The 22,223-nt window shown below is 43.5% G+C and overlaps 1 protein-coding gene across 1 annotated transcript in view; it reads left to right on the top strand.

Annotated features, from left to right (window-relative positions):
• The window catches only part of LOC124596275, a 549,311-nt gene that overhangs the window by 445,252 nt on the left and 81,836 nt on the right, over nt 1–22,223 (top strand). Inside the window, exon 2 of the mRNA XM_047135358.1 lies at nt 11,518–11,643. Within this exon, the coding sequence (XP_046991314.1) occupies nt 11,518–11,643 (126 nt within the window). The remainder of the gene's footprint in view (nt 1–11,517; nt 11,644–22,223) is intronic.

The following is a 22,223-nucleotide window of genomic DNA, read 5'->3' as shown; positions in this document are numbered from 1 at the left end:
ATATCTGAAGCAGCCTCACATGTGTCCTAACCGAAGTAGAATAGAAAAGGAAATAGAAGAACTGATATGGAAAGCTGAGAGAGATACGGCATGACATTTAAAACACGAGGTTCAGAAATGCCCAGATCTTAGAGAGCAAGAGCTCGAGGATAATGTTTGATAGCTACGAATTTTTTGCAAGGACAGTATAAGAATTTGGTCTCGTGTCATGGGTACAGTTGCTTCACTTTCAGTTCTTACCTGAGACGTGACTTGATTTTCATGTTGAATTCATTGTGCGTGCAATACCTCTCTGATTGGATCTATTATTATTATTATTATTATTTTCTTTGTATAGTTTTGATTGCTCGTTTGACCCTTTTCTTGATAGTGTCGATATCACTAACGGACTCTTGAAAGGGGAGCCCCTAGAATTATTCCGTATTAGGCGGGAAGCAGTGTCCAATTTTATTTCTGATTCCGCAGTTACAGTGACAACGATGAATTCCATACATGGATACCATGTGTGTACTTCTCCGAAAGTATCTACAGATCTTTACAGGAAGAGTTTCCACGATTTTTAATTAAGAAAAAAAGGGGCTATTGGAATACTCGCCGACAGTCGATGAGTGTTGTGTAGTGGGTGGAAATGACGTAGCAGAAAGCGAATTGTTTGTTACACGTCTTTGTACCTTCATGTAGACAAAATATTACGAGCATGCTGTCGCCTGCCCACGATAAGGAGGCACTGGGACGACAAGTCCGGGAAGCGAACGACTACTTCCGGCGCCGGGTTTTCTCCCACGACAGCCCCCCCCTCTCCTTCTTCCCCCCCCCCTTCTCCCCCCCCCCTCCACACCTGCCCCATTTCTCCCACGCAGTCACCTGTCGTGTAACACCTACCACTACCTCATCAGCTGCCACCCGTGACTGCCGAAGAAAGGTTCTCTTATTAACTGGAACATGGCGTCCTTATCGGGTTTCGAATATCTCGCCAGAGACGTGAGTACTGCAGCGCCTCATTGGGAGGATGGGGCGTCAACAATACCGGTCAACAAATCGCAGAGAACTTTGGTTTTGCTCTATCTATGACACACACAAAGTATTGTTTTAGTTTAATACAACAAATAATTTGCCCTAAAAAGGATTTCCTGTAGATAAATCATAATATCCTTCTAGAAAAACTGAGGTTATGTGGAACTGATGTGTCCAATCAGTGGATAATTTCACACACAACCAGAAGAATGCAGAGATCTGTACTTCATAATTCAGCCAATATAATCAGGCGGAAGACCTGCTGACAGCGTAGATATTAGTTACGCGGTCCCACACGGCTCCGTCTTATGCCCACTATTGTTTCTCGTATATATAAACGACTTCCTGTCTAATATATAATAAACTGAATCTTCTTTTCGCAGATGACACTAGTAGTACGTTAAGCAAACCAAACATAAATACAACAACAGATGAGATAGTGAATACCGTTCTTCAAAGTATTGCTAACTGGTTTTCTGCAAATGGTCTCACCCTCACTTTCGAAAAGACACAACTTACTCATTTCTGCACGTCTTCAAGTAATACGCCAATGGTAAATGTGAAGTGGCAACTAGAGTGGAAAAGTCAAAATTTATAGATGTCCGTATTGATCATTTAGACGGGAAAAAGCACTTCTTAACTCCTAAAATAACGCAGTTAAGACAAATTTCCACTTCAAATAACTGAAAATCTTCGGGAGAGACAAATTAGTAAGCTTATAATATTTTTGCGAATCTTCATTCAGTTACGTCATGTACACTACTGGTCATTACAATTGCTACACCAAGAAGAAATGCAGATGATCAACGGGTATTCATTGGACAAATATATTGTACTAGAACTGACATGGGATACATTTTCACGCCATTTGGGTGCATAGATCCTGAGAAATCAGTACCCAGAACAACCACCTCTGGTCGTAATAACGGCCTTGATACGCCTGAGCATTGGATGGCGTGTACAGCTACAGCTGCCAATGCAGCTTCAACGCGATACCACAGTTCATCAAGAGTAGTGACTGGCGTATTGTGACGAGCCAGTTGCTCGGCCACCATTGACCAGACGTTTTCAATTGGTGAGAGATCTGGAGAATGTGCTGTTCAGGGCAGCAGCCGAACATTTGCTGTATCCAGAAAGGCCCGTACAGGACCTGCAACATGCGGTCGTGCATTATCCTGCTGAAATGTAGGGTATCGCAGGGATCGAATTCAGGGTAGAACCACGGGTCGTAACACATCTGAAATGTAACGTCCACTGTTCAAAGTGCCGTCAGTGCGAACAAGAGGTGACCGAGACGTGTAACCAATGGCACCCCATACCAACTCGCCGGGTGATACGCTAGTATGGCGATGACGAATACACGCTTCCAATGTGCGTTCACCGTGATGTCGCCAAACACGGATGCGACCATCATGATGCTGTAAACAGAACCTGGATTCATCCGAAAATATGATGTTTTGTCATTCGTGCACGCAGGTTCGTCGTTGAGTACACCATCGTAGGCGCTCCCGTCTGTGATGCAGCGTCAAGGGTAACCGCAGCCTTCGTCTCCGAGCTGTTAGTGCTGCTGCAAACGTCGTCGAACTGTTCGTACAGATGGTTGTTGTCTTGCAAACGTCTCCATCTGTTGACTCAGGGATCGAGACGTGGCTGCACGATCCGTTACAGCCATGCGGGTAAGATGCCTGTCATCTCGACTGCTAGTGATACGAGGCCGTTGGGATCCAGCACGGCGTTCCGTATTACCCTCCTGAACCCACCGATTACATATTCTGCTAACAGTCATTGGATTTCGACCAACGCGAGCAGCAATGTCGCGATACGATAAACCGCAATCGCGATAGGCTACACTCCGACCTTTATCAAAGTCGGAAACGTGATGGTTCGCATTTGTCCTCCTTACACGAGGCATCACAACAACGTTTCAACAGGCAACGCCGGTCAACTGCTGTCTGTGTATGAGAAATCGGTTGGAAACTTTCCTCATGTCAGCACGTTGAAGGTGTCGCCACCGGCGCCAACCTTGTGCGAATGCTCTGAAAAGCTAATCATTTGCATATCACAGCATCTTCTTCCAGTCGGTTAAATTTCGCGTCTGTAGCACGTCATCTTCGTGGTGTAGCAATTTTAATGGCCACTAGTGTATATATATAATTCCACATTAAGTACGCTATAGTACGTTCGATCACTGAAGAACTACATAAAGAGCACATAACGACAGAAGACTATACATAGGACACAAACAGCATACCTACGATCAAAAATTAATCTGAAGCGAAATATGAAAATTTGTACCAACGCGAGGATTCGAACCCGGATCTCTTGTTCGCTAGGCAAATGTGCTAACCACTACGCTACCATGACACAGTGGCTTTGCACAACTGCACAGACTACCGCGTGCCTCCCTCCTCAATCCAAATTCGCATTGACGCCTCAGCACACTTCCGGTATTCCCCCTAAACTCGAACAGCGTTACAGAGGCTCTCCAACTGTACTTGAATGGCACCTCAGCATCGGACGAACTGTTGGAATACTAAGCGGGCTGAGGCGTAAATGCGAATTTTGAGTTGAGGAGGGACGCGCGCTAGGATAGTCGTTGTAGCTTTACAAAGTGCCAAGAAGGCGTAATGGTCAGCGCAGCTGCCTAGTGAGCGGGAGACTCAGGTTCGAGTCCTGACCTTGGTACAGATTTTCATTCGTCTCTTCAGACAGCACATACACTTCGTAGATGTCTGAAGTTTGAAAAGGTCCGTGGAACGATATTGTTTCATATGATTAAAGATGAAATGGTCTTCTCGATTGTAGCGAAGTACCGGTACTCGGTGATATAGTAAGATGTGGTGCGCTGTGCTGGCATACCTCGTACATTCATCTGCAAAAGGCGGAATGCTAGCTAGACATTTCGCGATTCGCTAGCTTCAAGCTGACACTCTTAAGCCCTTGAGCTTGAAGCACGTCGAATTCATCTGCCTCCATCCGTCCCGATATGAATGCGGCGGCGTTCATTTAGCAGAGAGCCTGCCTGCTCGCCCAGTTCCTCTTTTTTTTTCCTCTCTCCTCTCTCCCACCTCCTCCCCTCCCCTCCCCTCCCCGCCCATCTCCCTGTTCGGCGTCTCTGCGCCTCTTTGGCGCTTGCTCGTCGCCGCAGCCTGTTTAGCTGCGAGGACTCTCAAGATGATTACAAGCAGCGGAACTAGCACGTCTTCTGTAAATACTATCATCGGAGTTCTCTCATAGCGCTGCGCTATCGCGTTGGATGGTTAGTCACCAGTCTTCCGCTGTTCTGTTCCGGTACGGCGAAAAGGACTGTACGCTGTCATCTGTCCTCAGGCAATGTATAAAAAAGGCAAGTCATAAATCATTGCCTGTAACACGCATCATGTAACATCCAGATAAATAGTCATATGGTTTAAACTATCCTCTCACAAAAACAGTATTACACAATGACTTTCTTTTCATCATCATTTAAGACTGATTATGCCTTTCACCGTTCAGTCTGAAGCATAGTCCCCCTTAAAAAAATTCCTCCATGATCCCCCATTCAGTGCTAACATTGGTGCCTCTTCTGATGTTAAGCCTATTACTTTAAAATCATTCTTAACCGAATCCAGGTACCTTCTCCTTGGTCTACCCCGACTCCTCCTTTCCTCTACTGCTGAACCCACGAGTCTCTTGGGTAACCTTGCTTCTCCCATGCGTGTAACATGACCCCACCATCTAAGCCTGTTCGCCCTGACTGCTACATCTATAGAGTTCATTCCCGGTTTTTCTTTGATTTCCTCATTGTGGACAACCTCCTGCCACTGTTCCCGTCTACTAGTACCAGCAATCAACCTAGCTACTTTCATATCCGTAACCTCAACCTTATTGATAAGGTAACCTGAATCCACACAGCTTTCGCTCCCATACAACAAAGTTGCTCGAAAGATTGAACGGTGCACAGATAACTTAGTCTGGTACTGACTTCCTTCTTGCAGAAGAGAGTAGATCGTAGCTGAGCGCTCACTCCATTAGCTTTGCTACACCTCGCTTCCAGTTCTTTCACTATGTTGCCATCCTGTGAGAATATGCATCCTAAGTACTTGAAACCGTCCACCTGTTCTAACTTTGTTCCTCCTATTTGGCACTCAATCCGTTTATATCTTTTTCCCACTGACATTACTTTCGTTTTGGAGATGCTAATCTTCATACCATAGTCCTTACATTTCTGATCTAGCTCTGAAATATTACTTTGCAAACTTTCAATCGAACCTGCCATCTCAACTAAGTCATCCGCATATGCGAGACTGCTTATTTTGTGTTCACATATCTTAATCTCACCCAGCCAGTCTATTGTTTTCAACATATGATCCATAAATAATGTGATCAACAGTGGAGACAGGTTGCAGCCTTGTCTTACCCCTGAAACTACTCTGAACCATGAACTCAATTTACCGTCAACTCTAACTGCTGCCTGACTATCTATGTAAAGACCTTTAATTGCTTTCAAAAGGTTGCCTCCTATTCCATAATCTCGTAGAAAAAACAATAACTTCCTCCTAGGAACATGGTCATATGCCTCTTCTAGATCTATAAAGCATAGATACAATTCCCTGCTCCACTCGTAAGACTTCTCCATTATTTGCCGTAAGCTAAAGATCTGGTCCTGACAACCTCTAAGAGGCCTAAACCCACACTGATTTTCATCCAATTTTTCCTCAACTGATACTCGAGCTTTCAACAATACCTGAGGAGATTTTACCCACAACGCTGATTAAGGAGATACCTCTGTAGTTTTTACAATCTTTTCTGTTTCCATGTTTCTTTTCGACGCATTGAAAACCCTGTTCCATAGTATCGTAGCACGTCGCTAGAGAAGGCAAGAATGTCACAGAGCGTTGATAACTTGGAGTATCGTGCGGTAATTCGTTTTCAGCAACAGCGGAAGTGTTAAAGCTGTGTTTAATCAGACGGTCTTCTGGACTGGCGTGACATAAACTGTCTGATTATAAAAGTATCGAGACGCCTAGTAGTGGACATAAATATCGACTGTCTCCACCCTTCGCACGATGCTTCGGCGTGGAGTCTCATTGACTGGAGAATAATTGTGTGAGTGATGAGTCCCGCTTCGAACTGAGACCCGATGACCCACGAAGACCTGTGTGGAGACGCCCCCAGACAGCGGTCGGATATCAACTTGAATGTCGCCCGCCATACGACCCGAGAAAGCCAGGTTTGAGGTGCTATTTCGTTTCATAGCAGGACTCCTTCGGTTGTTACCCGCGGCATCCTTGCAACACAGCGGTACGTCGACGACATTTTACGCCGCGTTCCGTTGCCCTTCAGGGCAAGCCATCCTTGGCTTATATTTCACCAAGCAAATGCACGCCTGTACAAGGCGAGAATATCTACTGCTTGTCTTCCTGCTTGCCAAACTCTAACTAGGCCAGCAAGTTCGCCTGATTCCTTTCCAACTGAGAAAATTTGGAGCATTATGGGCAAGGGCCCCGCAACCAGCATGGGTGTTTGACGACCTAACGCGATTTGGACAGAATTTGGCGCGATATGCCTCAGGAGAACATTCAGAAACTCATTCAATGCTAAGCCGAATATCTGCTTGCATAAGGACCATATATGGACTAACGAGTTGTTGGCTTGCTCAATTTGTGAAGCACTTTCTCTTGACTAAATCATCCTGTTGCTCTAAAATTGTAATCATTTGTTTGTCTGCATGTACATCACATCTGCCGCTTTTCGCTCCATTCGGATAATTCCTTCGTGACACGTAGCTCGTTAGTTTATTCTTCGAGTTTATTAAAGAACTGGATCACAACGTTAGAAGCGCTGAGAACCAAGTGGTTTGCTGCAGATTTTCCTGAACTTCGCAGCAGAACTCTGTAACTACACAGAAAAGTTTATAGTGCATGCAATATGAAACGTCTGCCAGTGCACGAAACGCTTAGCAAGGAAAAAAAAAAATGGTTCAAATGGCTCTGAGCACTATGGGACTTAGCATCTGAGGTCATCAGTCCCCTAGAACTACTTCAACCTAACTAAGCTAAGGACATCACACACATCCATGCCCGAGGCAGGATTCGAACCTGCGACCGTAGCAGCAGCGCGGTTCCAGACTGAAGCGCCTAGAACCATTCGGCCACACCGGCCGGCCGCGTAGCAAGACGTTAAATTAAAGCAAAATAAATACTGTGGCTGGTAGGAATACAAAAGAGATAATATATTCATGCTAACACTTAGCCAGTATGGACAACTGTGTTATTTAGTGAGGCGAGCATAGACAGGCGCAGGGGCATTAATGCGGGCCTCCGAGGTGATCCTCGAAGTTGGCCGTCGGGAGGAAGACGTCCCAAAGTTTGCCGGGCGCGATGACAGCGCCCCGCCGCATTGCTTATGCAGGACCCCGTCCCGACTTCCTGCGCCGGCGCGGCTGCGGCTAATGAACTTGGCGGATACACGCGCGCCTCTTGTCAGCGCCGCACAAAAGACCCACACCCGTCAGCCCTCAGGGAGAACAGCAGCTGCCCATTGCCGTTTGTCCCGTGTGTCTGTTTACGTACTGTCCGTAAAGTAGTAGTGGTGCTGTCTGTATCTAACCTACTTATTCATATAGTGTTGAACATCCTCAAAGCACTTGCAAAATAATCAGTTAACTCGTAGAGTCACGTATGTGAGCAATACTGTCGGCTGTGCTTTCTACTTGCTGCTTTACGCACATACAAGTGGTACTCTAGTTTTTTTTGCACTTAACTAAACTGGTCTGGTGTGTTAGCAAGACAATGATTCGTTCACAGTTTCTTTGAGGGTTTCAGACAGGGATGCGTCCAACAGACGGCAATCCCCCGTCCAACGCAACGCTTTCAATGTAATATAAGAAACAGCAGTTGTGTTTTCGTCCTTCATCCTGAGCAACTATAGATTTAAAGCCGGTCTGAGTAGATAACACCTACCCTTAGAATACTCGAAAACGACGAAGCAGAAGACCGTTTTAACAACAGTAGCGGTAACAGGGGTACCTGACGGACCGGCAACTTTGGACTTTCTCCATGTTTACAGAATTTCAAGACCAGCGCCGAGACATCGATTTCCTATGGTAGTACGACGCATTGCTCAAAAACACTCCAAAAAAAAAAAAAAAAAAAAAAAAAAAGGCTCCGACGATGAGCTTTCCCAGCGCTGTCAAGTACAAAACATTTCAATCGTGTTCACATATTCACCGATAGCTGAGTGCGTAGCGTCTTGTAATCGTGAAGGTACTGGTTCGATTCTTGTTACCATCTATATTTATTATCAAATGAAAATGCTAATTAACAAATATTGAATCATAATTTTTAGTAAAAATATCTTTTTATTTTTAATTACTGGTTGTATGAAAACGTATTAAAATAGATACAGGCATGTGTTAACCGATATTGTGAAATGAGGAAAAATAATTTACGTCAGTATTACTGTTCACTGTAGAAATAAAGAGCGTTGGATTCTCTATTTAAATGTTTCGCATTTTTACACAAAATTTTAATCTGTTGGGATTACTTGCATGCTATTATTAATTAAAAACACATTTTTTATTAAGAATTATGATTCAATATTTTTAATTAATATTTTCATTTTAATAAAAATTTAACGCAAGAAAAGTAAAAAAAAAAGGTCCTAGCGTCACTACAAGCCGTGCGCTTAACTTAATCGTGAATTCTCTGGTATACACAAATCAATTGCGTCGTGTTGAATTAGGGAACTGACACCCTAGCGCTAAACTTCAACTCCTATAAGTATGAAAGAAACTAGAAAGGGTCAGTTTGCAAGATCGCCTTGATTGTTCTTAAAGGTTGGCAAAACGTGAATCACGGACTTCTGACTAATTATGAAAAGTTAAAACTGTATTCTGGGCTGATAATCGAACCCGAATTCCAACATTTTGCAGACAGCGCCACCAGTTGTTTCATCTGGACACGCACACCGCACAGGCCCAACGCTTCAGTTAGTTACGTGCTCCTCCCCTTTCTTCCGAAACATTGCAAACGATTCCCCCAGCATCGCTAGTCTAGCGACTCGGAGAGAAAAGATGCAGAGGGTACTCTGGCTTATCCATGTCTTGAAGGTTGTTGAGAATTCGTTGTTTTACTCTGAGCAGAGTATGTAATGCGACCGCGTAGGCTTCCCGGCGTAGTATCTCTTTGCAGTATCTTGAGTTCGCTGCCGGGTCCTAAAATCAACATGCTCGATGTTTTGGTGGTCCATCGATGAGCCATCTTCGGGAGATGCCCCGGGAACCTATATAAGAAGGTGGTTTCCAGCCTTGGTGTGAGTTTTCAGTGGAAGTCAGCATTAGTAACAGCGTCTCACCTGAAGATGAACAGATGAAACACCGAAATATCGAGTCATGTTGATTCTAGGATCCGGCAGCAAGTCCCGGGAGAATACTCAGAGTATTTGCTGCGCCGGCCGGAGTGGCCGAGCGGTTCTAGGCGCTTCAGTCGGGAACCGCGTGACCGCTACGGTTGCAGGTTCGAATCCTGCCTCGGGTATGGATGTGTGTGCGTGATGTCCTTAGGTTAGCTGGGTTTAAGTAGCTCTAAGTTATAGGGGACAGATGACCTCAACTGTTAAGTCCCATAGTGCTCAGTACAATGGAGTACATATACCACTGTCCCGGTACCGTCGTTGCTAAGATTGTAGGGTAGGCATTTTTCAGAGGTCATAGTATGGACCAAAACAGAAAAAGAAGCGTTCTAAGCATGGGCTCTAAATTGCATACCTTAAGATCTGTAAGCACGTGTTCATCTTCGCTACTTTGAAGCATCTCTTCTACTGAACAACTGCTCTTAAGAGCCCATATTTACGAAGCTTTTTCCCATACTAGCACCCCCGAAAGCTCCCTACCTTAAAATCGAAGATAATTCCTCTGTCATTGATATCAGAACGATTTTCGGTGATAACGATTCGGTTTTCCTGTCCCGACGTCACTCTCCTCAAACAGATACATTTACCCGTTTCCATCATCCCTGAAAGTTTTTATCATCATCACAGAATCACACTGTATTTCAGAACTTACCATGTGACAGTATTTTAGTACTGAAACTGCACCGCTGGTCTACACATACTTGTGTTACATGAGTTATGTGTTACATACATATTTTTTGAAGTGTGGATATTTTGTAATTTATTAGTCCGATTCGTACGATTATTTCGTTGTTTGGCCAGCAAAAATGTCTGAAAAGTATCTATATAATGCTGACAATAATGAATGTTCAGTCTGTTGTCAGCTGTCAAGGAGGTTACATGTCTTTCGGTAGAATCGGCGATTATTTATTTTGTATAAATACGGATCAGAGAATCAGTTTTATATTTTGATGTGAGAACGGAATAAAGCGCACCAAAATATTAGAAATGTCAAATACAGTATTGCCTTTTGTGAATCTCTTACGTTAAAAACAAGGATTTACGCGTAACGCAAGCGTTTCGAAAAAGGCCGCGAAGACGTTGAAAATAAAGCTCGCCGTGGGCGCCCCAACCCATCATCAGCCGATGAAGTCGTAGGAATAGTGAAAAAACGTTAGTCAACGACAGCCGGATCGCAATCAGAGAAGCGGCTAACGTTATTTTCGCATATCAACTGTCACATGACATTTTTTTAATGTTTTGGGTATGAAACGCATGACAGCAAAATTTGTTCCAAAACTGTTGAATTACGAACAAAAACTGCGAGGAATGCAAGTAGCTGAGCGGCCGCTAGATGAAGTTAGCAAGGATGCATAATTACTGAAACGTTTCATAACACGATATGAGACAAGGTTTTGCCGTTTATGTCTTCGAAACTAAGGCTCCATCGTACCAGTGGGACCATTCTGGACCGCCAAGTATGGAGAAAACTCTACAAGTGCGGCCAGATGAGAAGGTGTGTTCTTCGATTTTACCAGCATGATGAGTTCTTGCTACATGGATGAACGATCAGTATGGAGTACTGCTTAAAAGTTCAACGCCGTTTGCGTGAAGCAATCCGGAAAAAAGGTCCGGATTTGCGGCGAAACAATTCGTGGCTGTTGCACCACGATAATGCACATGCAAGTTCTTTTTTTGTAAATTCTTAGCCAGAAACAATTTTCTAATGATGCTCCAGCTTCCATATTCGCCAGAAATGTTCTCAAGTGCTTTTTTTCTGTCCGAAAGGTACAGAAAATCTTAAAGGGGAATGAGATTAAAAAGACATCACTGAGAGAGCCAGAAGTTATCACAGAGATAAAGTGTTCGGTATTTTGGAAAAAGCTTTCGTATGAATTTGTGATGTGTCCTTCAGGCTATTTTGCATGGGATAACGCTTATGTACGCGGTTAAATAAAATTGCTTTCAAAAAACTAAAAAAAACCGGGGCGCCTACATAACACAGAGCATAGTATCTTGTATGGCTTTTTGTTCTGTTTCTGCAGGGCAGTGTCGGGTTGCGGCGCGGCCTTGCTGCCTTTTGCGAGTAGACAGCTGTGCTGACGAGAGCCGTTTCTGTTCGTGTTGCAGGTTCCGGACAGTGGGGGCATGGACTGCATGCCGCTCCAGCCGGCGCATGCGCACCAACCGCATCGGCCGCCGGGGCCATTCCAGTACCTCATGCACGAGCAGGCCAAGTCGCTCGTCGCACTACAGGTATGCTTGCTTACCACCGATCTACTGATGGTCCGCGTTTACTATAGGACAGTGTTTCCCAACCTGAGCATAATTACTTACTAAATGAAAAATAGGTACAATGGTGTTTCGGTCAAGAAACCAAATTATTTTTAATAGAGCATTATTGTCATCACTCTCTAGTACTGGTCATATGAGTAAACACTAAGTACATTTTTTACAAATTCTAGCATTAACGTGTGGCACAATATGGTGGAAGTTCAGCTTGTTAAACAAATGTGTGCACGTCATCTTCCTCACATAGCCCCCACTACACTTATGCTCATAAATTAAGGCTAATTTCAGAATGTGGTGCCACACAACATGGCACTACACAAAACTGGCGCTAATAGCATAGGCACATAGGGAACGCACACGACACAGATCTGTAACTCCACGGCATTGATGATAAGTTGAGAATACCGTCCCGAAACACATGTGCTACAAAACGCTACTGTTTCCTGCGCATGTACCCCGACGTCAATATGGGATATGTTCGCCATGCACACGTACACAAGCCGCACAACGGGTTGACATATTGTGGATGAGTTAGCCGAGCAGCTACTGGGGTATAGCCTCCCATTCTTGCACCTGTGCCTGTCGGAGCTCCAGAAGTGTCATAGGCGTTTGAAGACGTGCAGCGATACGTCGACTGAGAACATCCCAGACGTGCTCGATGGGGTTTAGGTCTGGAGAACAGGTAGGCCACGCCATTCGCCTGATATCTTCTGTTTCAATGTACTCCTCCAAGATGGCAGCTCATTGGGGCCGTGCGTTATCATCCATCAGGAGGAAGGTGGGACCCACTGTACCCCTGAAAAGGCGGACATACTGGTGCAAAATGACGTCCCGATACACCTGACCTGTTGCAGTTCCTCTGTCAAAGACATGGAGGGGTGTACGTGCACTAATCATAATCTCACCCCACACCATCAAACCACGACCTCCATACAGGCCCATTTCAAGAACATTAAGGGGTTGGTATCTGGTTCCTGGTTCACGCCAGATGAAAATCGGCGAGAATCACTGTTCAGTCTATACCTGGACTCGTCCGTGAACATAACGTGGAACCACTGTTCAAATGACTATGTACTGATGTACTGTGTTCTTGACACCAGGTTTTAGGGCTCTCCTGTGACCACGGTTCAGTGGAATGCACCTTGCAGGTCTCCGGGCGAATAATTGGTAGCCCTGCGCCTGCTATACGGACGTCTGAGTCACAGCTCTCGTACAAGATAAGTTATTTAAGTAGTCGTAAACTGTTTTTAACACTTTAAACTAATTTATTAAGTTAATTATAGTGCTCTTCAAGCGTACCATTAAAGGTTTTTGTCTTACTCGCGTATTTTCACAGTAATCACGTAAAGTTCGTTTTCTTTACTTATCGCGGCCAGGCCGAACTTTTGAGCTTTCAGATTAAACTTCATACCGCAATTTTAAGTGCATTTACTGATAGTTTAGTGTGCTAAATACGTTTGCTGCCCCTTTATATCTGTAGAGTATCGTCATCTCTTAAGTAATTTCCAGTAATAAACTTCTGAACCACTGTTTACATTGTCGCGAGTAGGCCTAATTATTCGTACACGTATTTTCATTGTTTTCCGGTAACTTAATTGTCTTTCTGTCACTAAAATCGATTTGTACCATGAGTGTAAAGTGCCTGACGTGCCGTAGAATCGTTAGCTCCGGGGTCTGGTGTGATAGATGTAGTAACTTTTTTCATTGGGGCGATTGTAGTGGCGTGGGAATTGGGAAAATGAGCGAGACTCATCAGTGGTTCTGTAGGCTACGCAGTAGAGATAGAAAGATTGTGGAACAGGAGGGGAAAATTGTTGCCCTTCAGGCTGAGTTAGATGAGGCTAGGCGAGAACTGGGCAGGTTAAGGGGGGAGAAGGGTAAACAGGGGTGGGAAGTGGCAACAGGCATAAGGAACAGGCCAAGAAATTCTTCTGACAGCTTTGTTATTAATGTACCAAATAGGTTTGACTTGTTGCCTCAGTCAGAAACTGATGAGCCTCTCACAGAAGTAGATGTAGACAGGGCTCAACAAGCTTTCAGCAGCAAATTGAATAAGAATGTAGGGAAGTCTGCAAGGAGAAAGAAAGTCTTGTTGCTAGGTAGTTCGCATGCTAGGGGTGTGGGCCAACTGCTGCAGGATGAATTAGGGTCAGAATACCAGGTCACAAGTTTTTTCAAACCTAGTCCTGGACTGGGGCAGGTTACAGAGGATTTAGGTTCACTATGTAGAGGCTTTACTAAGGAAGATACCGTGGTTATTGTGGGTGGACCGGGCAACAGTATTGACAGAGATCCGGGGTACAGCATAGAGTGTGACCTGGCAAAGATTGCATCAACATCGAGTCATACCAGTGTTGGGTTTGTGTCGGTTCTGGAGCGCCACGACCGTCCTCATTTGAGCTAGCTCTTCTGTCAGGAGAGTTAATTTGGAGTTGGAACGGCTACTTGGATCTGGTGCAGGGTCACACATTGGTGTGGTTCCTGTTGATTCACTCTGTAAGTGGGACTATACTAGACATGGCCTACACCTCAACAAGAAAGGGAAGAGTAAACTGGCTGGGCTGATAGCAGGAAATTTAAAGGGGAGAGGAACTACATCTCATGGTGGAAACTCTTTTTTAGTGTAAGATAAGTGTCCAGTGCGAAACTCAGCCAGGTAAGTAGTAAAGATGTTAAAAAAGTTCAAGATACTCACAAAAGTAAAGTGAAAAACAATGTTAGTATATTTCATCAAAATATTGGGGGATTGAAGAATAAAATTGGTGAGCTTCTGCTTTGTTTAGAAGATATAGAAACTGAGAATGTAATAGATGTACTATGCCTGTCAGAGCATCACATTGTCACTGATATGCAAAAGGTTAGCATCAATGGGTACAAATTAGCTGCACATGTAAGTAGAGATAATATGATGAGAGGAGGAGTTGCCATATGTCAAAAGCTTCCACGTGTACAAAATTTAGAAACTAAAAAAATTTGTATAGAGCAACATATGGAAGCATGTGCCACTGAACTAAAACTAAATGATGGCACTTTCATAATTGTAACAGTGTATAGCTATTTCTAGAAAACTTGGATGCTTTGTTGTGCTATCTGTCAGACACGGGGAAGCAAATTATTTGTGTGGATTTCAATGTTGATTCCCTGAAAGAGTGTAATAGGAAGAATGACCTTGTAGTATTACTCAGTTCTTTCAATTTGAGCTCCGTCATTGATTTTCCTACTCGGATAACAAAGAACAGCAGGACATTGATAGATAACTTTTTTATAGACCAAGATAAGTTTAAGGACATAAATGCTTATCCTGTTGAGAATGGTCTTTCAGATCATGGTGCACAGCTAGTTACAGTACATGACATAGCTCCATGCAGTATATCAAATCAGAATTTCAAAGCAGTGCGTTCAATTAACAATATAAATATTGCAAACTTTAGGGAAAGCCTAAAGCAGCTAGACTGGGATGAAGTGTATAAGGAACCCGATGCAAACTTGAAATATAACTTATTTCACGATACATTTTTAAGGGTATTTGAAAATTGTTTTCCCAAGAAAATAGTTAAACATAATTCCAAGAAAACATACAAAAAACCTTGGCTAACTAAAGGAATAAGAATATCTTGCAACCGTAAAGGAGAACTGTATCTAACAGCAAGAGGGAGTACTGACTCCGAAATTGTTCAATATTGCCAGCCGAAGTGGCTGTGCGGTTAAAGGCGCTGCAGTCTGGAACCGCAAGACCGCTACGGTCGCAGGTTCGAATCCTGCCTCGGGCATGGATGTTTGTGATGTCCTTAGGTTAGTTAGGTTTAACTAGTTCTAAGTTCTAGGGGACTAATGACCTCAGCAGTTGAGTCCCATAGTGCTCAGAGCCATTTTTTTGTTCAATATTATAAAAACTATTGTGCAGTACTAAGAAAAGTTATTAAAAAGTCCAGAAGCATGTGTATCATGTCTGAGATCAGTAACTCTGATAATAAAATTACAGCAATTTGGAATATTATTGAAAGGGAAACAGGGCAACCAAGAGCACGGGAAGACTTTAGTGCCATAAAACTGAATGACAAGTGTACTAACAAACAATCAGATATTCAAAAGATTTTCAATAATCATTTTTTAAATGTTGTGGAGAAAATAGGATCTAGATCTTCACTAGAAGAGGCAAGGCTTCTAATAGAAGAGGCCATACCTGTGCAGTTTGAAACAACTGTATTTCCACCAACCTCTCCCTCTGAAATCAGTAAAATAATAAACTCACTGAAAAGTAAAAGATCTTACGGAATTGATGGCATTTCCAGCAAGGTACTTAAAGCTTGTTCCCCACAGATAAGTAGGATTCTCAGCCATGTATGTAATAGCTCTTTGGAGCAGGGTGTTTTCCCAGATAGACTGAAATATGCCATTGTAAAACCATTGCATAAAAAGGGGGATAGTCGGATGTCAACAACTATCGCCCAATCTCTCTTCTGACAGCTCTATCAAAAATTTTTGAGAAAGTAATGTATTCAAGAGTAGCCTCCCATATTTGTCAAAATAAAGTACTAACAAAATGTCAGTTTGGTTTTCAGAAAGGCTTTTCAACAGAAAATGCTATATACGCTTTCACTGATCAAATATTAAATGCTCTGAATAACCGAATGTCATCCATTGGTATTTTTTGTGATCTCTCAAAGGCCTTTGATTTTGTAAATCATGGAATTCTTGTGGATAAGCTAAATCATTATGGTTTGAGGGGGGCAGTGCACAAATGGTTTAATTCATACTTAACTGGAAGAATGCAGAAAGTTGAAATAAGTGGTTCATGTAATGTTAAAACAACAGCTGATTCCTCCAACTGGGGGGCTATCAAGTACAGGGTCCCACAGGGTTCGGTCTTAGGTCCTTTACTGTTCTTGAGATGCATTAATGACTTACCATTCCACATTGATGAAGATGCAAAGTTAGTTCTTTTTGCTGATGATACAAGTATAGTAATAACATCCAAAAACCAAGAACTAAGTGATGTAATTGTAAATGATGTTTTTCACAAAATTATTAAGTGGTTCTCAGCAAACGGACTCTCTTTAAATTTTGATAAAACACAGTATATACAGTTCCGTACAGCAAATGGCACAACTCGAGTAATAATATAGACTTTGAACAGAAGTCTGTAGCTAAGGTAGAATTTAAAAATTTTTGGGTGTGTCCATTGATGAGAAGTTAAACCGGAAGCAACACATTGATGGTCTGCTGAAACGTCAGAGTTCAGCTACATATGCTATTAGGGTTATTGGAAATTTTGGTGATAAGAATCTCAGTAAATTAGCTTACTATGCCTACTTTCATTCACTGCTTTCGTATGGCATCATATTGGGGGTAATTCATCGTTAAGTAGAAAAGTATTCATTGCTCAAAAGCGTGTAATCAGAATAATTGGTGGAGCCCACCCACGGTCATCTTGCAGACATCTATTTAACGATCTAGGGATCCTCACAGTAACCTCACAGTATATATATTCACTTATGAAATTTGTTGTTAATAATCCAACCCAGTTCAAAAGCAATAGCAGTTTGCATAGCTATAACAGCAGGAGAAAGGATGATCTTCACTATGCAGGGTTAAATCTGACTTTGGCACAGAAAGGGGTAAATTATGCTGCCACAAAAGTATTTGGTCACCTACCAAACAGCATCAAAAGCCTGACAGATAGCCAACCAACATTTAAAAATAAATTAAAAGAATTTCTAGATGACAACTCCTTCTATTCATTGACTGAATTTGTAGATATAAATTAAGGGAGGGGAAAAAAAAACAACTTAAACCTTAGTGTCATGCAATATTTTGTGTAATGCAATATCTTGTACAGACATCTTTTATTAACCTGACACGTTCCACATCATTACGAAGTGTCGTATTCATGATCTATGGAACAAGTATTAATCTAATCTAATCTAATCTAAACCATGTCTGTTCAGTCGTCTGTAGACTGTGTGCCTGGAGATAACCGTACGAGTGGCTGCGGTAAGGTCCTGAGCAAGGCTACCTGCAGTACTCCGTGGCCGTCTGCGGGCACTGATGTTGAGATACCAGTCTTCTTATGGTGTTGTACACTGTGGACATCCCGTACTGCAGCGCTTGGACACGTTTCCTGTCTGCTGGAATCGTTGCCACAGTCTTCAGATCACACTTTGTGGCACACGGAGGGCCCGTGCTACGACCTGCTGTGTTTGACGAGCCTCCAGTCGCCCTAGTATTCTACCCTCATAACTTCATCATTATGTGTTCTTTGAGCCATTTTCAACATACAGTCACCATCAGCACGTCTGAAAACGTCTGCACACTTACTCGCTGCACACCACTCTGACATGCACCAACACACCTCTGCGTATGTGGACTGCTGCCAGCGCCACCGTGCGACTACCGCAGGTCAAATGCACCGCATGGTCATACCTCGTGGTGATTTAAACCTGCAAACCGCCCACCAGAGCGTTGTTTCACCATGTATCAGCATTATCCTTAATTTATGACCATGAGTTCAGATACAATCGCTGATGTGACAAGCCGTAGGGAGCCTCCTAATATCGTGTCGGTCCTCCTTTTCACGGTGTAGTCCAACAACTCGACGTGACATGGACTCAAAAAGTCGTTGAAAGTCCCTTGAAGTCCCTTGCAGAAATATTGAGCAGTGCTGCCTCTACAGCCGTCCGTAAATGGGAAAGTGTCGCCATTGCAGGATTTTGTGCAGGAACTGACCTCTCGACTATGTCCCGTAAATGCTCTGTGGAATTCGTGTCGGGCGACCTCCGTGGCCAAAATATTCGCTCGAACTATTCAGATTGGTCTTCAAACCACTCGCGAACATTGGTGACCCGGGTACATGGCGCAATATCAGGGGAACACGAAGTCCATGAATGGCTGCAGATGGCCACCATGTAGCCCAATATAACTATTTCCAGTTAGTGATCGGTTCAGTTGGGCCACAGGTCCCGGCCCATTCCATTGAAACACAACTCACATCTTTATCGAGGCACCACCGGCTTGAACAGCCCTCTGTTGACAATTTGGGTTCATGGCTTCGGCGGGTCTTCAGCACACTGGAACCCTACAATCGGCTCTTACCAACTGAATTCGGGAATCATCTGCACAGGCCACTGTTTTCCAGTCGCCTACGCACCAACCGATATGGTCACGAACCCGGTGGAGGTGCTGCAGACGATGTCGTGCTGTTAGCAAAGGTACTCGTGTCGATCGTCTGCTGCCATGCATAGCCCAATGACGCCAAATGACTGTCCTAACGGATACATTCGTCGTACGTCCCACATTCAACCTGCGTTTATTTCATTTTGTGTTCCTTATCTGTTAGCACTGACAATTCTAAGCAAACGCCGTGCCATCGGTCGTTAAGTGAAGGCTGTCGGCCATTGCGTTGTCCGTGGCGAGAGGTAATGCCTGAAATGGGGTATTCTCGACATATTCTTGACACTGTGGATCTCGGGTTATTGAATTACTTAAATTTACGGAATGGAATGTCCCATGCGTCTAGCTCCAACTACCATTCCGCGTTCAAAGCCTTTTTAATTCCCGTCAGGTGGCCATAATCACGTCGGAAACCTTTCCACGTGAATCGCGTCAGTACAAATGACACCTCTGCTAATTCACTGCCCTTTTATACCGTGTAATGCGATACTACCGCCATATCTGTCTATGCATATTGCTATCCCATGACTTTTGTCACCTCAGTGCACTTTGACTGTGTGCGATGACAGAGAAACTGAAACACATGGATCACATTTGCTTAAATACCTCATGAAAATGTCTTCTCCGGCTTGTAAGTCAATTCCCTCAATAGCACAGTACGAGGTGCGGCTAGAAAAAAACCGGACTGATGCTGGAAAAAACATTTATTTACAATTATTTACAATTATTTACAATTTCATGTTATCTCCTTCAATGTACTCTCCTCCTCGGTTTCTACACCGCTCCATACGAATTTTCCACTGTTCATAGCAATGCTGCAGATCATTTTCGGTAAGTCCATACATTACTTCCGTCGCTTTTTCTTTTACTGCTTCAACAGTCTCAAATCTAGTTCCTTTCAAAGCTGACTTGACTTTAGGGAAAAGAAAAAAGTCACAGGGGGCCAAATCAGGTGAGTAGGGTGGATGATCTAAGATGGGAATGTTGTGTTTTGCCAAAAACGTCTTCACTGACAACGCACTGTGAGCTGGGGCATTGTCTTGGTGAAGGATCCATGACTTTTTTTCTCCGCAAATTGTTCCGTTTTCTCCGTACTCGCTCACGTAGGGTAGCCAGGACGCTAATGTAATAATGCTGCTTCACTGTTTGTCCCTCTGGTACCCAATCAATGTGCACAATCCCTTTGATGTCAAAAAAAAAACAATCATCATTGCCTTGAATTTCGATTTTGACATTCGTGCTTTTTTTTGTCGTGGAGAACCAGGAGTTTTCCAATGCATCGATTGGCGTTTAGTTTCGGGATCGTAAGTAAAAAACCACGATTCATCGCAAGTAATAACATTTTGTAAGAAGGTGGGACCACTTTCAATGTTTTCCAGGATGTCAGAACAAATCATTCTTCGGCGTTCCTTCTGTTCAATTGTGAGACACTTTGGAAACATTTTTGAACACACTTTGTTCATGTTGAAACTTTCATGAAGAATCTGCCTAACACTTTCCTTGTCAACTCCTGTTAACTCAGACACTGCTCTGATTGTTAAATGGCGATCTTGTCGAACAAGTTTACCGATTTTTTCAATGTTTGCATCAGTTTTTGCTGACAATGGTCTGCCAGTGCGAGTGTCATCACTGGTGTCTTCGCGGCCATCTTTAAATCGTTTAAACCACTCAAACACGTGTGTTCGCGATAAACAATCATCGCCGTACACTTGTTGTAACATTACAAACGTTTCACTTGCAGATTTTCCTAGTTTGAAACAAAATTTGATGTTAACACGCTGTTCTTTCTGTACACTCAACATTTTCCGACGCACAGACAAAACGTCAACTACTTAAAACAGACGCCACGGGAAGACTGAGTGCAGGAGGCAGATGAAACTCGAGCAGTAGGCGGAGCGAGAGTCACGTGACAGGCCACGCGACTTTCAGCCTTATTGCATTCGTTTTATTGTTTCACCAGTACTAGTTCGGTTTTTTTCTAGCCACACCTCGTATATGCTCCAGTTTACGAACTAGTTGATAGTACAACAGAACACCAGATATGTATGACCACTAAACTGTTGTTATATCTACACACTATTATTATTATTATTATTATTAGACACCGGCCAGACTCTATGCATTAGCAACCTGAAATGGTCTAGTTTCTGGCGGTTCAGAAGCAAGTAATTAGGTGATTTGGAAACAGTATATCTGCTTCTAATTTGCTTGATTTTAAATGAGGGTCTAGCAAGTGCCGCGAGGTAGAGGCTTGGTGCACGGAAACATGTTTTGTAAGAAGTGTCTGCTGTCAATGTAGACAGCTTTCTTGTATGCAAAGGTTTGTAGGAAGCACTCGCGATGCACTGAAAATTGCTTCACCATTCTAGAAAAAAAGTTATTAGAAATAAGCAGTATCACTTGTCTCATTCGCTCATTAGGTCGTGGTTTAAGGAAACCTTTACAAGAACTAAATATTAATTAAAATGACGAGGGTATTCCCAAAAGTAAGGTCTATGTTTTTTATAAGTACAGAACTCTGTTTGTGTAGCAGTTGGTCAGCTTATGAAGAGTGCTTCACGCGCTTTATGTAAACATGAGCACACCGCGCTTGAGGTGCTCAGGGCAGCCGTTGAGAATGGAGCTCCCGTTGGATGTTACCGCCAAGTGCAAATTGCGCGCAGTTATTCGGTTTTTGAACGCAAAGGGCACTGCGCCAATTGAAATTCATCGCCAATTGACGGAAGTATATGGTGAGTCGTGCGTGGACTTGAAAAGTGTTCGTAAGTGGTGTAGAGTGTTTGCAGATGGTCGGACCGAAATTCACGACGAACAAAGGAGCGGGGGGACCGTCAATTTCTGAGGAGACTGTGTTGAAGGTTGAGCAAATGAGTAAAGCATGCGTGAAGATCGACGGATCACTCTGGATGATCTCTGCACGTTGGTTCCTGAGGTTTCCCGAAGCACTGGTCACAGAATTTTAACGGAAACATTGAACTACCGGAAAGTGTGCGCAAGATGGGTGCCACGCATTCGGACTGAGGACCATATGCGCAACGAGTTGATGCTTCCCGAGCATTCCTTCACCGCCTGGCAGACGAACGGGACAGCTTTCTGGACTCAATTCTCAGGGGTGACGAAACCTGAGCATACCACTTTACACCTGAGACCAAGCAACAATCACGCCAGTTCATAACTTTCTGAACAGCACGGCGGTGAGCTGGTATGACATGAGCATACAAAAACTGCCACGGCGTCTACAAAAATCCACCGACAGAAATGGTGATTATTTAGAAAAACAGCTAAATGTTCAAGCGTCAAACTGAAGTAAACGAGTGTAGAAATAAACAGGTCTATGTACTTACAAAAAAAAAATAAGAGACCTTACTTTTGGG

The sequence above is a fragment of the Schistocerca americana genome, chromosome 1 (assembly GCF_021461395.2).
Source record: "Schistocerca americana isolate TAMUIC-IGC-003095 chromosome 1, iqSchAmer2.1, whole genome shotgun sequence".
Taxonomy (NCBI): Eukaryota; Metazoa; Arthropoda; class Insecta; order Orthoptera; family Acrididae; genus Schistocerca; species Schistocerca americana.
The sequence above is the reverse complement of the archived record's forward strand: the minus strand, read 5'-3'. Positions and strand labels throughout refer to the sequence as shown.